Source organism: Mustela putorius, unplaced genomic scaffold (genome assembly GCF_011764305.1).
Source record: "Mustela putorius furo isolate JIRA1106 unplaced genomic scaffold, ASM1176430v1.1 tig00000580_pilon_pilon_pilon, whole genome shotgun sequence".
Classification (NCBI taxonomy): Eukaryota; Metazoa; Chordata; class Mammalia; order Carnivora; family Mustelidae; genus Mustela; species Mustela putorius.
The window spans coordinates 4,500,824-4,523,540 of record NW_025421423.1 but is presented as its reverse complement, the minus strand read 5'-3'; the positions used below and the strand labels follow the sequence as shown (position 1 = coordinate 4,523,540).

General features: G+C 45.9%; 2 protein-coding genes and 1 long non-coding RNA gene across 3 annotated transcripts; 1 reads left to right on the top strand and 2 right to left on the bottom strand.

The window, feature by feature from the left end:
• Positions 1–2,171: 2,171 nt before the first annotated feature.
• LOC123392492 lies at positions 2,172–5,405 on the bottom strand. The gene is made up of 2 exons (XR_006607219.1): positions 4,669–5,405; positions 2,172–2,501 (listed from the first exon to the last, which is right to left on the bottom strand). It is a non-coding gene; the product is annotated as an uncharacterized LOC123392492 (long non-coding RNA).
• Positions 5,406–9,936: 4,531 nt separating this feature from the next.
• SEC61B (SEC61 translocon subunit beta) lies at positions 9,937–16,585 on the bottom strand. Its single transcript, XM_004747690.3, has 4 exons — positions 16,412–16,585; positions 16,098–16,195; positions 13,361–13,462; positions 9,937–10,222 (listed from the first exon to the last, which is right to left on the bottom strand). Exons 1-4 carry the CDS (start codon positions 16,412–16,414, stop codon positions 10,135–10,137), a joined length of 291 nt encoding a protein of 96 aa, XP_004747747.1. The 5' UTR covers positions 16,415–16,585; the 3' UTR covers positions 9,937–10,134.
• Positions 16,586–16,799: 214 nt separating this feature from the next.
• ALG2 (ALG2 alpha-1,3/1,6-mannosyltransferase) lies at positions 16,800–21,919 on the top strand. The gene is made up of 2 exons (XM_004747689.3): positions 16,800–17,230; positions 19,388–21,919. Exons 1-2 carry the CDS (start codon positions 16,883–16,885, stop codon positions 20,288–20,290), a joined length of 1,251 nt encoding a protein of 416 aa, XP_004747746.1. The 5' UTR covers positions 16,800–16,882; the 3' UTR covers positions 20,291–21,919.
• The last annotated feature ends 798 nt before the right edge of the window (positions 21,920–22,717 follow it).

Genomic DNA, 22,717 nt, shown 5'->3' with positions numbered 1-22,717 from the left:
CTGTGGAAAGACACTCCTGCTGTTTAAGCCCTTAGTCCGGGGTATTCCATTATAGTAGCCTGAGCTGACACATATGATGACATAAAGTTCATGATTTCTTTCAAAAGCCTTGCTTCTTGAGAAGAATACTGTGAGGCAGAAGCTGTTGTTGTAAATAGGTATGATTTGCATATGTGACTATGACTAACCTCCCATGGACACAGGGTGGGGGTTGGGGGTTGCTGGCAGCAGGGGTGGGGGACGTTTTGCTTATTTCTATCCAGTGATGACTGTCTAATGGCTACCAGGCCTGAGTGGCCATGCAGGGCCAAACAGATGGCGTTTAAGAAGTTTCTGGCTGGTGTGGGCCAGGCCCACAGTCTGTATTCATACGACCCAGTACTCCAGAGCTATTCAAACGGGCCAAGCATGGCCACCAGGCACAACGGGGCTGATCTCACAAACAGAACGAGAGAAAATGCAAGTCACGGAAGAGTACGTGTGGAATTCATACAGAACTCACACACGGGTGACTCAACTCTGCCATCCTGGGACAGATACTTACTTAGGTCATAAAACCAAAAAGAAAAGCAAGAAAATGACTTTCACATAAGTGAGAGGAGTGATGATCTGGACTGGGGAAGGGAGGTGGCGTTGTCGGGGGGCAGGGGACGCAGAGCAGTCGGGGGGGCAGGGGACGCAGAGCACGTGCAAGGCCCCATTTCTTGGCCTGCGTGGGGCTCTCACACAGCACTCTCAAAACCGCTCTCAAAAAGCGGTTTGCTTTCTAACTGGTCATTAAAATGTACAGATTTTAAAAATGTTTTGTTTTTATGTAAATGACATTACCAAAAAAAAAATAAATAAAAAACCAGAAAGAAAGCTGAAGCAAATAGGACTAAACATTAATTGTTCTCAATCCAGGCCTGGCAGGTCTATGTTACATCATTAATTATGCTTCTCTGTAATTTGGGTTTGGGTGGGGTTTTTTCTGCTCATATTATCATGCTGAGTGAAAGAAGCCAGGCAAAAAAGTGCACATACATTATATACACTTGCATGATGTTTAAGAAAATGCGAAGTCATCGTTAGTGACAGAAAGCAGCCCAGGGACTGCTGGTGGGGAGGAGGTGGCAGGGCAGGGGCAGGAGGAGAGGAAATGAGGAACGTTTTGGGGGGTGATGGATATGTGATGCTGATTGTGGCAATGATTTCATGGGTAGATACTTGGGTCAAAATGTATCAAATTATACCCTTTAAATATGGACAGTTTAGTCTATGTCAATTACACACCAAGAAAGCAGTTTTCAAAATATTCTTTCTTGTGCCTTTTCATATGTTTCACATAGTCTTCAATATACATATATTGTTTTGGAATGAGGGAGCCTGGAATAAAGAACTGGGGTGTCGGTTCCCAGACCACTGTATGTACCTTTGGGTCACTCACAGGCGTGGATACTGTCAATGTATTTTTGTCCTGCCTTGGATGTTAAAAAGCCCTCTGCTCTTCCCTCTTCCCTCTTCCTTCCCCTCTTTCTCTGTCCCCACTGCCTCTCCTTTCCCCTTGGCTCCTTTTCTCTTTGGCTCTCACTCTTGCTATCTCAGAAAACCCCTTTCTTGGGGCGCCTGGGTGGCTCAGTGGGTTGAGCCCTGGCTCTTGGTTTCGGCTCAGGTTCTGATCTCAGGATCCTAGAATCAAGCCCCACGTCAGGCTCTGACCTGAGCATGGAGTCTGCTTAGGATTCTCTCTCTCTCTTCCTCGCCCTCTGCCCCTCCCCCTCTCACTCTCATAAATAAACAAACAAACAAAATCTTTTAAAAAAAAAACAAACCTTTCTTCAGCTGAACCCACAGCTTTAGGAGACATAGTGACACTCAGACAATCCTTGGGCAGCACAACAGGAATCCAAAAAAAAAAAAAAAAAAAAAACCGTAACTTCTTCTGTTCAAAGCAAAGCAGGATGGTCAGTTTCAAATCCTGGTTGGGAGGCTGGGGATAAAGAAATAAATAAATCTTTCCCCTGGCCCTTCCACTTTCAGAGACTTTAATGGAGACAGCAGATGAAAGTGCCAACCATTGCTAGTACCCCATTCCCTCCCTTCAGCAGTGTGATGGCCTCTTAGTTTTAAGGCAATGAGTCATTGGCTATGCAAAGGGAGGCCCAGAACAGAGTCAGGGGCTGTGGCAGCCATTGCTGGTTTGCCTACCCAAAGTTTATTCCTCTCTTCTTACTTACACAGGGCCCTGATTTTGTTGAAGGTAGCAAAGTGCCTGGCTGAAAAGTTAGATTTCCCAGCCTCCCTTCCAGAGAAGAGTGGTCATATGACTACCTTCTGGTTAATGGTATAAAGGAAGAAACTAGATAAGATTTCTGGAAATTCTTCCTGAAAATGGGACTATATGGGCAGGTTCTTTGTTGGTCTTCCATCTTTTTCTGCCTGAAACATGGTTGTAATGACTGGTGTGGCTGCAGCCATTTTGTAGTCCTGAGGTGAGCTTGATTGAAGAGCGTTGGCTAGTGCTAAGGATAGCAAAACAGAAAGACAAGAGTTTAGGACATTGATGAGATTATGGCACCAGCCCTAGGATGCCTATCTCCAAAGTCCTTTCACAAAGGAGAAAAACCTAAATCATATTTAAGACATTGTTTTACAGGTCATTGTTGAGGCAAAACATAATTCCTCAATGATAGAGAATAGATGAGCTAAGTAATTCTGTGTTTTGAAGTGAGAGACAGGTAACTTCTGGGGTGAACCTTAAAGAAGTATGTTCTAACAAGGGAAAACAAGCAACACAATGATGCAAAACTCTCTTGTTTTCTTGAGTCTTCTAGAAAGTCTGCAACGCATGTGTAGGTGCTTTTTGTGCCCATGAGGGGAAATCCAGAAAAGAGGGTTGTGGTTCCTCATCAAATGGGCCCAAGGCAGGGGCAACACCTGGGTGATAGCAAGTTGATCCAGCAGTTGGATTAACTCAACATAAACAAAATCTCCAGCTAGAGGATGGGGAACCTTTATCATCACTAAAGAAGCTCATCTCACTATACCGGGGGTGAGTTCTAAACCAGTACCATTTGGTTTAGATACAACAGATACCGCAGTTAGGAGGAGGGCTGGGGAGGTAGGGGAAAAAACTCCATTTTATACATGAGGGAACTGAGGACCAGAGAGGTAGAGTGACAGATGGTTTGAAGGCCAGCTGTTCCAATTCAGGGCTTCTCTGTTTTTTATTCCCCCACAGCTAACGCTGGGATTCAAGAGAGGGAGGCAAGGCAACAGCCATGGAAGCACCAGTTGGACCCCAAAAATCCTGGTGGTCAGTGCTGACAAACATTGCAGTCAGACACCCTTATCGTAAACATGCTTATGTGTGAGTGTGTCCTCCCTCCGGTGCGGGTGTGCACCTGAAAGCCAGACACATACACATGTAGTAAGGGATGGTAGAAAGAGCGCTACGTTTGAATGTGTACAATCAAGGCTAGAATCCCAGCCCTGTGCTCACTACCAATGTGATGGTGGGCAAATCCTTTAATGTCTCTGGGCCTCAATGTTTTCATCTGTAACAGGAAGGATTGGCCAAATTAAGTTCTAAGAGCCAATCCAAACCTTCTAGAAGCCTATATAACATATGTCATTAAAATATGATTACATCAATTGAGCATGAAATGAGAATAAATTTAGCTTTATGTAAACACAGAAATGTGACTCCGCTGCTGTGCAAATCATAAGTCTTGGGAGAACAGTATAGATCTACAATGAGTACATTAATGGAGCCATGAATGAGTAGTTGTTCCTTCTATACTGTGCTATCCTTGAGTCACTTCCTTGTCGCCTTGGTGCATGCGACAGCACATTTCTAATTCCTCACTCCTAGGTATATAGGTACATTTACATTAGAAAATCTGCCTTAAACAGTGAAAATCATTTCCTTTAAATAAAAATTAAATAGACACAATGGGGACTTAAAATACATTCTGGTACTGTCACAATTGCACAAGAGCGTGTGACACGAAGCTGGTAATGTTAGACAAATCGGGTAGCTTATATTAAACACCCCAGTGACTTCTCTTCATAAATGCAGCCAAGCGGCCCCGGAGTAAGAGCCGGGGCCCCTCGTGAACTCTACACTCTTTACTCTGACATTTAACGAGCATGAATAACCAGGCATAAGACGGTATCATTTATGAGTGCTCCTGAACCCAGTGAAAGGGTGATTTCAAAGATTCTTTGAGGATCTTTAAGGCCTTGTCTATAAAATGTGCCTGGATTAGCTGGGCTCCTCCTCAGCCCCAGTCTCATCTTCAGCTGACCTAGAGTCCCAGGAACCAGGGAAGGGGAGAGTCGGGAGTCTGGAACCCTCACCTAAGACTACATTATGGAATTATCTGCTCGATTATCCTCCAATCATTCAGTCCTCCAGCAGCAGTTGAATAGGGAAAGGCATCCTGTTCCCTGCAGTTAGAAAGTTTAAGCTCATCAGACCTGTAAATGGAGCTCCTACTTGGCATCTACAGAATGGCCCAAAGAAGGCAGGGATTCCCGAAGAGCAGTGAGCTCCCCATTGCAGGAAGCATCCAAGCAGAGACCGAGCAGATGACTTCAGATTCAAACTGGAGGCTGGAATTGGAATTTTCTTTTCGGTACTAAAAGATGGGGATTCTACAACCTCCAGGACCAAATGTTACTCACTGTGAATACTCATTGTGACTACTTGTCGTTGAAGGCTTCTTACGAGCCAGGCACTGTGCTGAATGCCTGAGTTGAATTCTTTCATTTGCCCTCACACAATGGAAACACAGGTCTTTCTTTATCCCTTTCACACGGTATGATGTCTGAATATCTGCAGTCGAGGGAACCGAGGCTCCGGGTAGCGGAGCGTGGAGATTGCACAGCTCCTAGGGGCCAGGCTGGGTCGGGTCTCAGACCCAGGCAGGGCAGAAGGGGCAGCAACTGAATCATACAGGAAGCTCGCGGCAGCCCCACCTGGAATCCTCCCCCCTCCCCTAGCAACTGTTTTTTGAGGTTTGCCCACAAAGACAGAAGACACTGAGGGCTGGCAAAAACAGAGTTTGAGGGCCGGGTAGGTCTCTTCAAGGTCAGGGTCGTGTACTGAGACCATGAGGGAACAGTGGGAGCGTGGGGCATGGAGGCTTTGTGTCCTGAGAGCGACACTCCAGGGAAGGGAAATTCTAGCCCGCAGTGTTTCTGTTCCCTTGAGCTACAGCCTTAGTTCCTCTGAGAGACCCCAACTGGGCAGGATGTTTGAGGCCCGAGCTAGCCCCTGCTGCCATTCCTCACCCTCCTGACAGAGAGCCCTCATTTCTCAAGGCTGGACTGCCTCTTCTGGAGCCTTCGCTCCACCCGCTCCCAGCCTGAGCCCTTGAGGAGCCTGGGGCTCTCAGGCTCCTCTCAGATCCTGAGATTAGAGTCAGTAGAAAGTGAAAGAAAAATCTATGAGACTTCGCTTTCTCTGTCTCTCTCTCTCTCTCAAAAGGCAGCCCCCAGCAGTGTTTGTTCTCAGAGAGGCCCCCGAGAAGAAGGACAGTCACTTCCCTTTTTCTGGGAGATAATTGAAGAGAAGTAAGAAAGTACCTGTGTTTGAAGGCGAAATGATGACAATTAATCTCTAAGCAGAGGGCCTCACTGTTAAATTCTTTGGAGAAACAATTGTGGGAGTTTAATGACAATCAAGAGAGTGAAATTGAATTAAGAGAAGTAGTAATTAAATCAGGAAAGAAGTTTTTGCAAAGGGGATGGTAGAGGAAATTAAAACCAGTAATGCTGAAAAATGTGGTGGGCAGAGCACGGGGGCGGGGGGCTTGGTGCAGAAGAGGAAGGAGCAGACGCGGCCCAGCGGGTCGGGAGGGCTAGTGTCTGGCACCAGGAAAAGGAATTTGGAACTTGTTCTCCTTGGGAGGCCAGGTATGTGACTCTTCCAATTCGGGGCTAACTATGCCCACCTCCTAAAAGGGACAAGCTCTCCTGTAGGACAACAGAAGTCTCCAGTCAGATAGAGTAGAAAATAGCAGTAGATTCGAAGTAAGGTGACCCACAGTCCAGGTTTGCCCCAGACCCAGAATGATTTTTTTAGTAACTTTCCTGGGATTATTGCTTCTTTGCACACGCGAGCCCAGGAGTCTGAGCTGTGTAGACCAGAAGAGAGCAAGGGGAGGGTGGAACGGAAGAAGGGTAGAGAGGAAGAAGCAAAGAAGAAGGGGGAGAGAGGGAAGGAAGGAGGAAAAGAGAAGGAGCAGTGAACTGGGTCGGGCTCTTCAAGCCTGTAGCAGGGTCAGAGCTTGGTGAGAATACCTCACTGCTCACCTAAATTTAATTTGGATTTATGACAAAGGCCACCAATAGGCGAGGCAAAGGATGCCCAGGGCAATAGCGCCCATGTTTCCCAGTTCCCTGGTGTGTGTCACAGAGGTGTCCCCCCCACACACCAGCTCCCGCAGCTGTCCGTCAGGGAGGCTCCCTGCCAGTGACACCTCAGGGATGGACCAGGGGTTGCCACACCAGTATCTGATGGCCCACCCAGCCAGGATCATCACACGCTTGCCCCTTTCATTGTGTTCTGCCTCCTAGAGCCGACGGCAGGTTCCAGCTCAAGGAGCCTGTGGCAGTAGGTCCCAGACCTAGAGTTACAAGCTGGGCGGTTGGACCTTCTGTTTCCTAGTGTGTAAAATAGGGCAAATAGTCAATTCATTTACCTGCTGATTCAATAAGAAACCTCCATCTCTGAAATTATTGAAAAGAAGTACTTGTTGGGTACCTGGGTGGCTCAGTCAGTTAAGCATCTGCCTTCGGGTCCTGGGATTGAACACTGGGCTCCCTGGTCTGCGGGGAGTCTGCTTCTCTATCTTCCTCTGCCCTGATCTCCCTCTCTCACGTGCTCTCTCTCTCAAATAAATAAAATCTTAAAAAAAAAGAAAGAAAAGAAAAGCAGCACTTGTTAACCATTAGCTAATTAACAAGGCACTCTTGTATCTTCTCTCTCACTTATCCTTTTTGGTGGGAATCCTCACACCATGGGCAGTGACACAAAAGACAAACCAGAGGAGAACAGAGGAAGAAAGGGGGCCAACCACGATCTCCCAACGGGTAAACCGCAGGCCCGGCGCGTGAACCCAGGTCAGCACACCTCCACGTCTGGAAGATGGGGCAGGAAGCACACTAACTTTGGATGACTGAGTAGTGGCCCCAGAGTCCAACAGACTTACTTGGTCCTGGCCTGAGCCCTCCTCCTGCAGCATTTGAAGTGAGGGGTGACATAGCACTTTGCAGGAATCAAGAGCAGGACACTGTGCCCAGAAAAACTCCATATAGTGTACGGGATTTTCTGTTGAATAAAGCCGGCTCTGTAGACATTTTCCTCCATTTTAACTTGATGCCAACACTTGTAACATTTCAGAATGCCTTTTTCAATTCTTTCTATGACATCAGCCCCTGGAAGAAATACTGGAGTCTAGACCAAGCCAGGTGTGGAAACAAAAGCTCTGGCAGGATCCCCCTCTCCCAGGAACAGAGCTCACACCCAGTTTTACTGGAATGTGTTCAGGCTACTAGTGGACGCAGGGGCCCTAGTCTTTCCGTCCCTCACTAGTCTCAGGGACTCTTGGGGTCTTTCCCCAATGATTTAAAAGGCTCCACCCACACTGCAGTTGTAATTCATCTTCCCAGTTCTAATCTCTCAGCACTTCTGCTTAGCAGGAGCTGGCTCTCGTAGCCACTCAGAAGGGGCTAGAATGAGAGCCCACGGCAAAGGGGGTTTGAGAATTCTCTGGGCCAAGGTAGACAATGCAAGTAAAGATTTAATTTGTTAGGCTTTCAGAATTGTTATGAATGGCATATGGTCGCCTAGGACTCAAGAAGGAACACTCTAGAAATCTCTAAAAGAAAGGAAGACAAAAGGTGGTATATACATACAATGGAACATCATTCAGCCTTCAAAAGACTGACCTCACAGGCTGAGGAAGGGGAGCTCCTACACACACTACAACTTGGATGAATCTTGAGGACATGATGCTAAGTAGGATAAGCCAGTGACAAAATGGCAAAATGAGTCTACTCATTCGAGGCACTGAGAGTCCAATTCAGAGACAGAAATTCTAAGGGTGGTTTGCCAGAGGCTAAGGGGAGATGTGCGGGAGAGGGGAGTTGTTATTTGGCAGGTTTAGAGTTTAGGTTTTGCGAGATGAGAGTTCTGGAAATGGCAGGTGGTGACGGCTTCACAACACGCCACGTGCTCAGTACCCTTGACCTGCGCTCTTAAGGACGGCGAATACGGCGCATTTTGTGGTATGTGTATTTTAGCCCAGTTTTTCAAACTGAGAAAGAAAAGAGAAAGGAACAGCTTGAACACTGAGATTCTCAGCTACGGGATTAGCATTGTACCATCAGAGCCAAAAGCAGCTACGTAACATAATAGATGTTGTACAATTTTATACCCAACCACCAATTTTCTTTCTGCTGAATGAAGCATCTCCCTGCTCACCACTGAAAACTAGCATTTCCCTATCAATTGCCAGCTCCCAAAGCCCCATGACTTTTGGCTGTCAGTCCACTGGAGACCACTATGAGGCACACGGGGCTAACAGCCAGCATCTTGCAGGGAAGAGAACATACCCCCAAGAGCAAACAGCTCCTCCAAGTGGCTTCGGCATCTCCCCCAGAGAAAAAGACACCCCTCTAGACAGAGGAAGAGATTTCGTTTGCAAATTAAATACCTAACTTTTAGCTGTTACTGGAACCATCAACCTGAGTATCGGGGGAAAAAAAAAAATCCCATTAAATCTTTAATTTCTTCCAAGGGAAACTGACTCTTTCCCCTGAATTTCAAAACGAAGACAGCTGCTGTCTTTTCGTGCGATGAGCAGTGCCCAGGATCCAAGGGAGCCAGTTTTTCATTTTCCCCCAATAATCTGCCATTTATTTGGATTTACAAGTGCATGCTCGCCCATATACTGCCTTAGGAAATCTGTTTAAAAGACACATACTTCTCATCATTTAAACCTGGTTCCCCAGACCTAAAATTACTCCGCAGCCAGGACTCAAGAAATACACTAACGAAGCTGTTTAACTGTTCAATGAAGTTTTCCTTAAATGGACCTGAGAAAGAGATTTTTTAAATTCTCTATTTTTCAACTAATACACCTCTACATTTTGTGATCTGCACAACAATCAGGGCATTTCATATGGATCTCTCTTTAGAAATCATGGCTCAGGGTCCTGAGCTCCTGGAGCATGCACACTGAGCTACACTGGGTGTTTCCTAGGGTCGACGAGAAACTGAATGCTTATCCCCAGAAAGGCTACATAAGCTAAGTGAAACCTTAAAATTTTATTTTGGATTGGAATTATAACAACTCAGTTCAGAAGTGCTGGTATCTCACTCTGATTATGAAGGTCCCTTAATTATTGTCCCTGATTATTACAAATGAAAATTTTCCAAATGAAGACAAAATTTTATTTGATAAATCCAATTTACCAAATAAATTCTTTCAGAACAGTTTTAGCGACTAGTGAGAAATCAATGGAAATCTCTGGTCTGCACTCACAGAATTAAGAACTGAGAGAGACAAGAGGCAAACATATTATCTACAGTTTCAGAGACAAAGAACAGAATGAACAAACATTTTATCCAAGATATCTGGTTTATGATCCCTATGTCTTCTTCCCTGGGTACCAGCTGCCTCTGAACACAGATCTTCCTGATGGAGTCACAGGCACACGCTTTAATAATCACAAACACACAAAATTACAATCACCAGGACGTACCTGGAAGAAAGTAAACCATGGCCAATTACAGGATCTTGGATTTGAGTGACTACATGGTCAAATAAGGAACTGTTAATCCAACAAAGAAAACAATCTCCCCCAGTGTTTTCTCCATACTTACAAATCTAAAGGCAGAGAGACTACCGGCTCTAGCAGTCAGATATCAGCCATGAGACTTGGTATAAATCAATTAAAAAGTTTATTAGTCATAGAAAAAAACTGATTCCTTAAAGTCAATTCTTGTTAAGTTCCCTGTAAAACAATAAGCTTACAGAATATTTCTCTCTCACAAACAGAAAATCACTATGCTTTTGGTCCAAGATACGTTGGGTTTTTTTCCTTCTTCTTCAGATGACAGACAGATGGATGCAGCCGAATCTATGAACGAGTGTACTTGCCCCAAATGTGCAACATAAATACAGAAGCGATGAACAGAAGACTCATAACCAATACTGGGACAGGGCCACTGGAAGGAAGAAGAGAAGGCACGCTTACTCTGAGTAATAATACATATTATAGCTGTAACGAGGGAATAAAGCAGGGGAAGTACCTAAGACTCATCCAAGAATATCATTTACAACATTTAATACTATTCCTCAAATTATTATTATGGATATTTTGACAGTGCAGGGATGGCACTGTGATTACTTAGGAGGAATCCTTATCTCTCAGTAAAATGTATTAAAATATATACAAATAAAACGATTTGATGTCTTAGAGACACTAGTCTAATTTCAGTATTTCATATCTTTGATATTTTCCATAATAAAAAAATGAGAAAAATTTCCCAAACTCTTTAAGTGCCAATGACCCAATTACCAAACTATTATTTCAAATTAATATTTATAAAGGCAACCTTCACTGTCTAACTAAAATCTACTAGGCATACAAAGACACATACCACATTGTAAATTACAAAGTGTTTTTACTTGATCAACAAACTCATGACCCAGGGAAAACAAGTATTAATCTCATTTTTTTTCAAAGATTTTTTAAATTTATTTGACAGAGAGAGAGAGATAGAGAGATCACAAATAGGCAGAGAAGCAGGCAGAGAGAGAGGAGGAAACAGGCTCCCTGCTGAGCAAGAAGCCTGGAGTGGGGCTTGATCCTGGGACCCTGAGATCATGACCCAAGCCAAAGGCAGCAGCTTAACCCACTGAGCAACCCAGGCAGCCCTTAATCTCATTTTATAACAAGGAAAATTGAGGCGCAGAGATGATCACTTGCCTAACACACAGCCAGAACAGAAAGGAAAGATCTGAACTTCGGTTTTCTGATTTGATATATATTGCTTGTCTCTCTCTCTCTCTCTTTTTTTTTATTTTAGATTTTATTTATGTATTTGAGCTAGAGCATGCACAATCGGGGAGGGGCAGAAGGAAACAGATTCCCCACTGAGTATGGTGCTTGTCTCTCTCTCTCTCTCCCTCTCTCTCTAAGGTTCCCAACTAGTTCCACGTATGAGTTTATTAAAGGAAGGAGACAGGTTTTACTCAACAGCCCTTCACTAAATCAAATGCTTCTCAAATTGAGAATTAGTACATGGGTTTCTTAAAGGGAGAAGCCCTTGACCTCACATAACCTGTGAATGGGACTCTGATGAAACGTTATGGGGCCCTCCTTTGTGACTCTTCCTGCCAATACTGGTTTTGGAGAATTCAAGACGTCATTTGACCTCCCAGATACAACTGGGGAGTGGACAACAGAAAAGACCCCAGAAATCTTTACAGCGAAGGCAGTGGAGTAACCCAATGGAGCAGTGGAGTAAGAGTCCACTAGTGGCCAAAAGACAATGCACAGAGATCAAAGTCCTTGCTACACTATTCTGTTCTTCCAAAACGTGTACAATTCTGGGAATAAACAAATTTAAAAGTACATGGGAAGTAATCTTCATGGAGTTACACTTAATCACTCCCTTCCTTTGGTGCATGCAACGTTAGAGCAACAGGAGACACAAAGCACAAAGCCGAGAGCACAGCTCCCAGAGAGCTGGAATTCGGGAACCAGCTCTGTCAACCACGAGCAGAGACTGTGGCCCTGTTACTTACCTTCTCTGGCCTCATTTTCCTCAACCGTAAAATGGGAATAATCCCAGTGCTTCTCCCACAGGGTTGCTGAGGTACTAAATAAGTTCATATGAACACAATGCAGGGTTATAGTAAGGTCCCAGGAGATGCTATTATTGGCCTGAAAAAATTTTTTCTCAACTCCTGGGAAGAACCAGGACAAGCTCCAAGATATGGATCTGTGGATACAAATTCCCAACTGTGTCTTTTCATCGAAAACATCTATCTTACTGATGATCAACTGTGGCTGATGACACTTCAAGGAACAGCTTCTATCCTGGGGGGACTCACACGGTAAGCAGCAGCAGGCCAGCCCGGCTGTTGGAAAGCACAGAGCCGAGAGCTAGCGCAGGCCAGACGCCCCAGAAGAGGTCTGACCGCCTGACTGAGAAGTGTATACAGCGAGTCCCCTGGAGACCCTGAGGGTCGAGGGAATTCACAATTTCTCTCTGAAATACTCACAAAGATTACCTCAAAACAAAGACCAAAGGGTTTTTCACGCCACCAACTCACTAACCCCAACCCCAGGAGCACTTTCCGAAACTCATTCCCATCCAACCACAACAGAACAGTAAAAAAATCACTCAGTAAGACCAGATCTCAGGGAAGCCTTCGTCAACTACCCTGGTGATCCAAGCCACGCTATGAGTTAATGAAACTAATCCAAATAAATCTGACTTTGTCTCCTTCTGCTAGACAGCAGCAGCAGTACGGAAAGAGCATGGGACTGAACAGTCCGAAGACGCAGCTCCCGCCCCTGCGGGCTGTCTTCCACGTACAGGTAACAGCCTCTGTGAACCGAGCGGCTCTGAGAACAGGAGTGCGTCATTATGCCAATGCCTCAGGCACTGGGTTCAAGCAGGAAACAGCTGTAAGCAGGGGTGTTCGGGAGCCTCGTGCAAAGAGACGTGTGGGACCAGCTCGGCCACGTGGTACAAGAAACCATGGACGGAAAGTGAGGCGAGCGAGGCCTAGAGACTCTGGATGCCCATGTCCCGTCACCTAATAGCACTCCCGGACCAAAGAACTTAAGCCAGTGGTTATGTTCACCCTCCAGGGTCACCCACCACCCACCAAAGGCAAAGGGGGGGGCAAAGAACTTTTGGTAACACAGCCTAATACAGACACTCCCTTTAGGCTGTAATAACATCAGCTTGTGCCTCCAGGAGAGCTCTTAAAAATCACCCAGCTCCAATTCAAGTGGTTACTCCTATTTCTCAGTGTGGGACAAGAACAGCAAATGAGGAGCAATTTCATCTCATTAAGCAGTTTCCCCTCCAGTTCTCTCTGTTCTCGTCATTAATTCTGACACAGCTGCACGCAGGTTTTTCCCTTGCTTTCATCCAATCCATGGAGATGTTATTCCAGGTTCTGAACTAAATGACTGATAAGCAGACAAACCAAACTGAGCCCACCTGGCACGAGTGAAGCTGTCGGGTACATCTCATGAGAGCAAACGCCACCAGTGGAAGACACTGCACTCCCCCACACATGTGTGACGCTCAGAAACACAAGGTCTGTTCCCCAACACTTACACCTTGAGCCCAGGTGAGTCTTCTGTGTAGAATCGCCACATGCCCCCAGTGCCTGCTGAGGTCGTGCGCCCCGTGCTCCTTGTTCCACAGCTAGCATTTTTTCTGGAAAAAAGAAATAGTACAAAAAGGTTTTTCTCAGAAGCCCTTACTATAGTATTTAAACATACGCTCCCACTACGTTGTTTAAAAAAACAAAACAAAACAAAACAAAAAAAAAAAAACTTTCTTTGCTAGACCCGCTCCCCAAATTCTTGCTTTTACTTCATTGATCGTGATAACCACCAAGGACCTAGTACCTGCCATATGTTAATGAAGACAAGCATCCCAGAAAGTAGTCACCATTTCCAATGCATAAATGAAGAAAACGGACTCATAAAAGGTTAGGTAAAGTGCCTGGGACCACACAGCCAGCAGGCAGCCAAGCTCGGCAGTGAACCCAGTTCTCACCCCATCCACATGGGCACCTCATTTGAACATTGAATTTCAGATTCTCTTCTCAAGTATTTTCATGAAGTCAAGTAATAAACCCCTGCTTAAAAAGCCCTGAATCCATATAATCCATATAATCGGATTTTAAAATGACTACATTAAAATGTTTTTAAGTGACTGTATATACTACCAAAGAGAAAAAAACAATTAAGCTTTCATTGTCATCCAGGTCCTAAAATAGAGTGTACATTTTATAAAAAATTATTTTATAATCTGTTTTCACTATTTTTATATACTTGATTTTTTTTTATATATTTCACTATTTTGAATATATTCACTATTTTGATATACCATAGATCTTGGGTAGAAGTAGGGTGTAAAAAAGTGCAGAAAACACCCCAACCAGAACGTGTCCTCCTCACAGGGGATCCAGGTCTGTGAGATGAGCTGCGTGACACGGGCAGCCCAGGCTCACAGGAATAGCCCACTAGCGCTCGTGCCGTCCACCAGAGAACACAGGGAGAAACTAGAAGTGAAAACCCTATTACACCATCTCTTCTCACTGCTTTTCCAACTCTGGTCATAATCCCCACCTCCCCCTGCCATGGCCTTTACCCCAAAAACTAGTGCAGACTACATAGTGGGCCAGGAACTCATTAGTCCATGTGTATCACTGTTTCTATGAGATAACTGATGGAAAACAGTAAACATAATTGTACAGGGATTTACACAGCAATTCACACTTAGAAGAGCCTTCACACACAAGGCTATATATACATCATTTAAGCTGTGAGGTAGGCACCTGAAATTTTCCTTCTTGGTCGTTAAAAGGAACTTGAGCTAGATGGTAAACCCATGTGGACATGATAAGTCATCAGCTGAGCCAGGACTAGGACCCATGCACTTTCCCCTATTCCCAGAGCCTTCCAACTGCAGTGCCTGTTCTCAAAGTCTCTGGAATTACATGAGCCCCAAAGAAATCAGTCTAGGCTCTGTAAGATCTCTTACACCTACTGGCACATGGGACATGCAAAGGATTTGATAACCAGGAACTGGAAATACCAAATGTACTCAGAATATCCCCCATTCCTCCACTGGAAAGCCAGGGAGAAGTTAACAGAGCCCACTTAATCATTTAAGCTTCTGTTAGGGGTCTATTTTACCCTTTCTTTTTGGCCACAGTGTAACTGCCTCCCTCTTCCTATACCCTATGGTTCTTTCAAAAATCCTAAGATTACAGGGTGGCTTGATTCCTTCATGTATTCATCCTTTATTCTGTCAAGTCTTACAGCTGGATACGGATGATGGGCCACTTCTGCCCAAATCTAATGGAGATAAATATGGAAACATGAATGCTATTATAACCCCATGAACAAAATGCTTTGGCAGCAAAAGAGAAAACTCACAGCTGCTGCTGCTTTCCAAGTCAGGGAAGGCCTCAAGAACCCCTGAGCTTAGTCTAGCAGAATAAACAGAAGTGGGGGGAGGGGTCACCTAGTGAGTTCAGCAGTAATAAGCTCACTGTTGCTCGATCAGCAGAGAGGAGGAGAGGCAGGTGGGCTCAAGCAACACCAAGAACATTGGTATCCACCCTTTTTTTCAAGTTCAGCAACAAGAAAATGAGATAGGAACTAAGAAGATATGTGACAGAATCAGAGGGGAGGGCAGACTGGAGCGGAAATGACCTGGAGAAAAGACTTAGGTAGGAAATGCAAACACCCAGATGAGAGAAGTTGGGCTAAACTGGAAGAATGGACATGAAAAAGGAAATCCATTGGTGAGAAGTTGTTCCTGTGCCATTCGGTCCTGCAAATGACTAAACGACAGGGCACAGGAAAAGCGCACAAGGACCCTGAAGTTTAGGCCTTGGGGAAATGAATGTATAGTAGTAGTGCCGGATGGAAGTAAGAGAGATAAAACTGGGGCCGAAGCTAGAATGAAAAGACACCGAGTTTTGCATGGGACAAGTGACAGTGTGTGATGGGGACCTGCAGATCAAAACGTGACTGCAAAGCTTAGATCGAGACACACGAGTGGAATGACATCAGCTTTCTCAAAGTTGTCTCTGAGACAACAAACTCCAGTTTGTTGGCTTTCCTCTTACAAGGATGCCCCAAGGTGCCCCAAACTGAGTAATTACAAGAAAATACTGACGCTTTCTCAAGACACACAACACCTACGGCCACGTCGCCTGAGGTTCGGTGTGCCCTTGTGACTCTTTTCATCCCGGGGTCTCCTCCTCTGGACCAGCGAGTTCTTGGGCCCCATCTCTCCGAGCCCACAGCCAGAGGGTCGCGGGGGTCCTTACCTCTGCCGGACCGTGGATCCGGCCGCCCGGGCGGCCACTGCTTTGCTGGGAGAGCGCCCCGACGAGCCCACATTAGTGCCACTGGGGGTCGGACCAGGCTACAGAGAGAGACAAGTGGACAAGCTGGTGAGCGCCCCGCCACGCGCCCCCGACCCCCCGGCCCTGACGACCGAGACCAGCACCTGCAGGGGAGGCTGGGGAAAGCAAGAGTGCTACAAGCGGAGGGCCAGGCGGAAGGCCAGTGACAGGGCGAAGAGGAGAAGCGGGATCAAGGAGGGAAGGCTGTAGAGAAGTAAGTAGGGAAGCCGCCGTACCATGCTGGAGACTGAAAGGCGCTGGACGCTGAAACTGACGTCCAAGAAGCGGTCAGGGAACTCCTCAAAGGACCGGCGTCTGGAGGGGCTGGCTCAGGCCCCGCCCCCAGACCCCTCGCAGGGTCCTCGCCGGCTCCAGGGACGCCTGAGTTGTCCCACCATATGCCTGTACAAATTTTGTTACAGGCGACGTGGTCAACCGCTGTGTGGGAAGCACAGACCTTCCGCCTCCTTCCGTGGAATCGCAGCGTCCTTCATAGAGTCTAATCCCTACCAAAGGGCGGATATACCCACGGTCAGACGGGAAATTTCTTCTGGCAGACACAGGGCGCCCGCAGCTTTGCGCTGATGTGGCCCAACTGACGCCAGCGCCGCGAGGCGTGGTCGGCCCGGCAGAGGCCCGCTGGGAGCCGGGAAGGAGCATGCGCGGAAGCTCGGTAGAGCGCAGGGCGGTGGCGGGGCTTCTCGACCATGGCGGAGAGGCTGGGCGAAGACGAGGATCCTGGTCCCAACCCGTCGGTGCTGTTTCTGCACCCGGACCTGGGCGTGGGCGGCGCCGAGCGGCTGGTGCTAGACGCGGCGCTGGCCCTGCAGGCGCGCGGATGTAGCGTCAAGGTCTGGACGGCGCACTACGATCCCAGCCACAGCTTCGCGGACAGTCGCGAGCTGCAGGTGCGCTGCGCCGGGGACTGGCTCCCGCGCAGCCTGGGCTGGGGAGGCCGCGGGGCCGCGGTCTGCGCTTACGTGCGCATGATCTTCCTGGCGCTCTACGTGTTGTTCCTCGGCGATGAAGAGTTCGACGTGGTCGTGTGCGACCAGGTGAGGCGGCCACGAGTACGGCCACGCCCGACCCTCGCCTCGCCTCCTTTTCCCTCTAGGGAGGACGCCCTGTATGGCCTCTCGTGAGCTTTCCCGGCCTGCGGCTCGGAGAGCTCGGAACCGATCTGGAGAGGAGAGAACTGGGCGTGAGACTGGTTCTCGGACTGTAGTGTGGACACATTAAAGTTGCACGTTGGTACAGGACCCCACCCCCAGAAGCTTTCATCCTGGAGTCCTGAGGTTGGGGCCCAGAAATCTGCATTTTCGCTTGGGATCTTTGGGCGATTCCAAAGTAGTTGGGTCTTGGGGCTGCTCTAAGAAACACAAGCATTAGCAGTCAACCCTGAGTCACCTTTACTAATGAGTAACTCGTAGGTCTTCCCCTCTTTGCATTAATTATGTTGACTCTACTTCCAGGCCACATGCATCCATCCCACTGTGTGTAGCTTTTGCAGACAGCCCACCTCGTCCGCAGTGTTGTGTTAAAAACACCAAGTGAAACATGTCATCCCCCGTTAAAGTTTTAACGTGGCTCCCTCTTCGTCTTGGGAGAAGTCAGGTTTTTTTACCTCCATGCATCCTTCCAGAAGTTGCCTTCAGCTACACTAGCAGATATATCTGTTCTCCGATGCATCTTATTTGTAATAGTGAGGACTATGACACACCTGCTGTTTGATGACTTGCCCTTTTTTTCATCAGAAATTCTATTTGGGACATTTTTATGTATCAATATTAGAGCTTCACTTCATGGTTCTCAGTGGTTGCTGGAAAATCTGCTCTTGTTTAAAAGTATCATAATTTATACATTCTCTGTTAAAGGACATCATTGTGGCCAGTTTTATGCAAATAGATCAGTATTGAAATGGACATCCTTGTACCTGTTTTTCTTCTTCTGTCTGCTTGTCCTTGGAATAAATTCCTAGAAATAGTGTCCGAGAGTTTAAATGTCAATAGCGGTTGCCAAATTTGCCTTTCAAAGAAGTTCTGTCATTTTGCTCTGGTGCACAGTGGATGTATAAACTGTTTTAATCTTTGCCAAACTGATAGGTGGAAATGGTTTCACATTTGTATTTGTGTGTTTATCATGCTTGAGTTAGTTTGATCCTCCTTGCTTGTCCAGAAACTGTTCCCTTTTTTAAGAAATGTGGACATTTCTAGACATCCTGCATTTGTAGCCAGTCATTCAGCATGAGGCAGCTGAGACTAGAGAATAGAAAAAAAAAACCTGAACTTGGAAGTGGGAGACCTGGGTTTTGTACCAGATCTGCTACCTTCTAAGAAGCTTCAGATAAATCTGGCAGGATTCTTCAAGTGGTCAGAGAGGTAACCTAGAGATTAAGTAACCTGTAAAGATTACCCAACAAGAACATCTCTAGTAATGCCAGCATGTCGTTCATGCTTAGTAACAGTTATGGTTAACATTTACTGAGCGCATGCTGTGTGCTAAATTCTGGAGCATTTTACACATGCCGGTACATTTAGCAATCACAAGACAATCCAGGGGTTTTTTGAACTACAGTTGTCACCATGTTACAGAATAGAAAACAGACAGAGAAGGAGGTAAGATTACTTGTTCATGGTCACACAGCCAGCAGTCTTCATTCCAGAGCCTGCACTCCACTTTTTTAGGAGGAGACACTTGCTAGAGCCGCCCTGTCCAGTAGCATAGTCTCTAGACTCTGTGGCTATTAAGCACTTGAAATGTGGCTAGTCTGAGCTAAGATGAGGTATAAGTGTAAATTACACATCTGGTTTTAAAGATTTATGTGGCAAAATTGAACGTAAAGTGTCCTGTTAACTTTTTTGATAATGATACATTTTGAAATGATAATATTTTAGATAAAATTTTTTTTAATTTCATCCTTTAAAAATATTGTCATACAGTTACTAGATTTTTATTTCCATTGAGCCATGCTGTCCTAGAGAAAACCATTGGACTTACAGCTTTAAATATTTAGCACACAGCCAGCAGATGGGTCCAAGCCTTCCATACACGAGGCGTTGTATTGGGTGAGAGTCCAGGAGGTCACAAAGCAGAATCAGGCATTGCCCGTGATGAGCCCACAGACCAACAGGCAGGGTGGGTGGACATGCTTTTGACTTGGTTGAAGCTCAGCTGACTAGTCCATATCTGCTGTTGATTTTTGCTTCGGCTAGGTGTCTGCCTGCATCCCGGTGCTCAAGCTGGCCAGACGGCGCAAGAAAATCCTGTTTTATTGTCACTTCCCAGATCTGCTTCTCACCAGGAGAGATTCTTTTCTGAAACGCTTGTACAGGGCGCCGATTGACTGGGTAGAGGAATACACCACGGGCATGGCGGACTGCATCTTGGTCAATAGCCGGTTTACAGCTGCCGTTTTTAAGGAAACATTCAAGTCCCTGTCTCACATAGACCCCCATGTCCTCTACCCATCTCTGAATGTCACCAGCTTTGACTCCGCTGTTCCTGAGAAGCTCGATGGCCTTGTCCCCAAGGGGAAGAAATACCTGTTCCTCTCCATCAACAGATATGAAAGGAAGAAAAATCTGACTTTGGCACTGGAAGCCCTAGAAGAACTGCGTGGAAGGTTGACATCCCAGGATTGGGACAAGGTTCATCTAATCATGGCCGGCGGTTATGACGAAAGAGTCCTGGAGAATGTGGAACACTATCAGGAATTGAAGGAAATGGTCCGACAGTCCAACCTTGGACAGTGTGTGACCTTCCTGCGGTCTTTCTCAGACACACAGAAAATCGCACTTCTCCATGGCTGTACCTGTGTGCTTTACACACCGAGCAATGAACACTTCGGCATCGTCCCTTTGGAGGCCATGTACATGCAGTGCCCAGTCATTGCTGTGAATTCGGGTGGGCCCCTGGAGTCCGTCGTCCACGGCGTCACAGGGTTTCTATGTGAACCTGACCCAGTGCGCTTCTCAGAAGCGATGGAAAAGTTCATCCATGAACCTTCCTTAAAAGCCACAATGGGACTGGCTGGGAGAGCCAGGGTGAAGGAAAAGTTCTCCTCTGCAGCTTTTACAGAACAGCTCTACCAGTATGTCACCAAACTGCTGGTATAATCCAACTTTTATAAAGGCCTTTATGCTATATTCGTTAGTATCATTTTTTACAGATTGTAGACTCACTTTTGAAACTGAAAAAGAAACCTAAAATCTATTGCAGAAGAGATTAAAAGAAAAATGCACTTGAATCTTGAATCTGAACCACTTCCCCATGCACCGCTCCTTTTCATCTACTTTTGAAGAAAAATGGAATATCTTTTATGCTGTAACTATTCCATGTCTTACCAGTGTTAAGATATAAAAATGGTACAATTCCACATTCATCAAAAGATTTCAATTATAATTCTCTAGATTATTGTTGCTTTGCCTGTAAGTTTTGAGTTATAGTGTGCCTTGGTACACTATAGTTTAACTGTATCATCATTAAAGTTGATTAATTTAGGTTCATAGCATAATGAGAACAGGATCGCTGTAGTTCCCAAAATCAGTGCATTCACTGTCCTGTGTTAGTAAATTTTTGCTAGTCATACCTTCTCCGGGACCCATAGCAAGGATGTTCTGTACTTTTTTACAAAGATGATTTATTATATTTTTGCACACTGAGATGTGACAGTAAAATATGTTTGTCATAGGAAAAGAAAGCATACTAGATTTTGGCCTCTGTGATCTGGGATCGTTAAGAGTGTGGACAGCCAAGCCTGAAGTCTGAAGCTAGAGTAAACAAGATGTTAAAGTAAGAGGATGTCCTCACTCATGGGTGTGCGTCTGATGTAAGTTTGGTTTCTTCATGTCATCTGAGTCATCGGCTTTGTTAGTGTTGGTGTTTGGTTAGGGAAGCTCCTACTAAGCGTAAGACAGAATTGCTTTGTGTCCAAGTCCTGTGCCAGATGTCATGGCTATGGCGCTTCCCTTGACCCCCACCTCCTTCCTCCTCCCTCCTGCCAGCCTCAACGTGGTTTTCCTCTGCCATGGACCCTAGCCCTTTTGTGGCCCGGACCAGTCTTAGAGTTTCTTACTTACCTGTTGGCCTAAGTACGAATAAACGTAAAGCACTTTTCAACATATCTTCACAGCTAAATTTTTTTTTAACTGTTTTTTTTTTTAATTCCAGCCCAACATGGGGCTTGAACTCATGACCCCAAGGTCAAGAGTCTCATGTTCTACCAGCTGACCCAGTCAAGTACCCTAAAAGCTAAATTCATCTTTAGAAGAGCAACGATCACTAGCCAAAGGCTCCACATTGATCAATTCTGAGAGTATAGACGTGAGAGCCTAACAGCCTGTGTGACCTTGGATGAATTACGTCATTTCTCTGCCTCAGCTTTTTCATCTGCTGTAATATTCTACATTCGTCATAGAGCAGTTACGGCAGATTACCATAATGTATGTGAAGTACTTAAAACAGTACTTGGCACATAGTATGGGCTATATAAATGTTAGCTATTTTGTTACTTTGGTATATTGAAAAGCTGTAGAAATTCCACAGGGGTTCATGCTGCACTACTATATTGTTCTTTGGGTTGTTTTTTTGGTTTTTTTGTGTTGTTTTTTTTTTTTACGGAATAAAATTTCAGGTTGTAATTTATCACATTTGTCTGTATCAAAGAAGTATTTAATTAAATGAAATGACTGTACCAAAAAGATTTCTAAAACAAGAGTTAAATAAAGTGTTTTATGGAATGAAAAGTTGAGTTTGCTTTCCTTTGTCATCGTGAAAGCTTCCAGAGTCCAATCGAGTAGCTCATCCCCACGTGGAGGGTTTTGTATTTTGTGGCTTGGGTGCATGTGTTCCCCCAGGTTGCTGCAGCCTTTGCAAAAAGGCCTGGTGGTTCTGACCCCCCAGGTTTAAGACAGACTCCAGTCCATAAGTGGGGCCTGCCCATTCAGAGCCCTAAATCTTTTGCCTATTTGACCATTTTTAGGCAGTTCCTTCCAAAATGGACACCAGGGCCTCATGGGCCTTCAGTCTAACCACCCTTCATTGTCTCAAGTCCCAGCAGGTGACATAAGACCACAGATCTGGGGGGCAGGGTAGGGTGGGGAGTGGATGCAGAAGTCTGGATGCCGGGAGCTTCCAGCCTCTGGTGGATAGGTTCCTGGTTCCCAGACCCGGGATGCAACTTTGTCCACAGGAGGCGTCCCCAGCTTCCAAAACTAAACTGAAGCTGGGGAGGGCAGAAGCCTGGCACACTGAAGTAAATTGTCCAGGACCCTATCAGCAGTAATTCTAGCAATTACTGTGTGCTGGGCATGGTACTACACAGCAGACAACTCACTCATCCTGAGTTCTAGGAGGTGTATGTATTCTCACCTTTACAGAGGAGTGTGGGTAAGCAGCTTGCCTGGGTCACTCAGCCTGGTGGGGGGGCCGTCTTGAGGCCCTCCAGGTCCAAGTCCAACCACTCAGCCACTCAGTTTGCCTTCGCTCTAACCACACTTCCGTAGCATTTTTCCGTGAAACCACAGCACCGCAGGTGGGCTATG

Bases quoted from the DNA above. Each gene is read 5' to 3' on its own strand.
- SEC61B (XM_004747690.3), bottom strand. The intron at 13,463-16,097 runs GTAAGGACCCCC...TCTTTTTTCCAG, and splicing joins GGATCCACGGTCCGGCAGAG to AAAAAATGCTAGCTGTGGAA. The intron at 10,223-13,360 runs GTAAGTGTTGGG...TCTTCCTTCCAG, and splicing joins GACTCACCTGGGCTCAAGGT to TGGCCCTGTCCCAGTATTGG.
- ALG2 (XM_004747689.3), top strand. From the start codon at position 16,883: ATGGCGGAGAGGCTGGGCGAAGACGAGGATCCTGGTCCCAACCCGTCG. The intron at 17,231-19,387 runs GTGAGGCGGCCA...TGCTTCGGCTAG, and splicing joins ACGTGGTCGTGTGCGACCAG to GTGTCTGCCTGCATCCCGGT.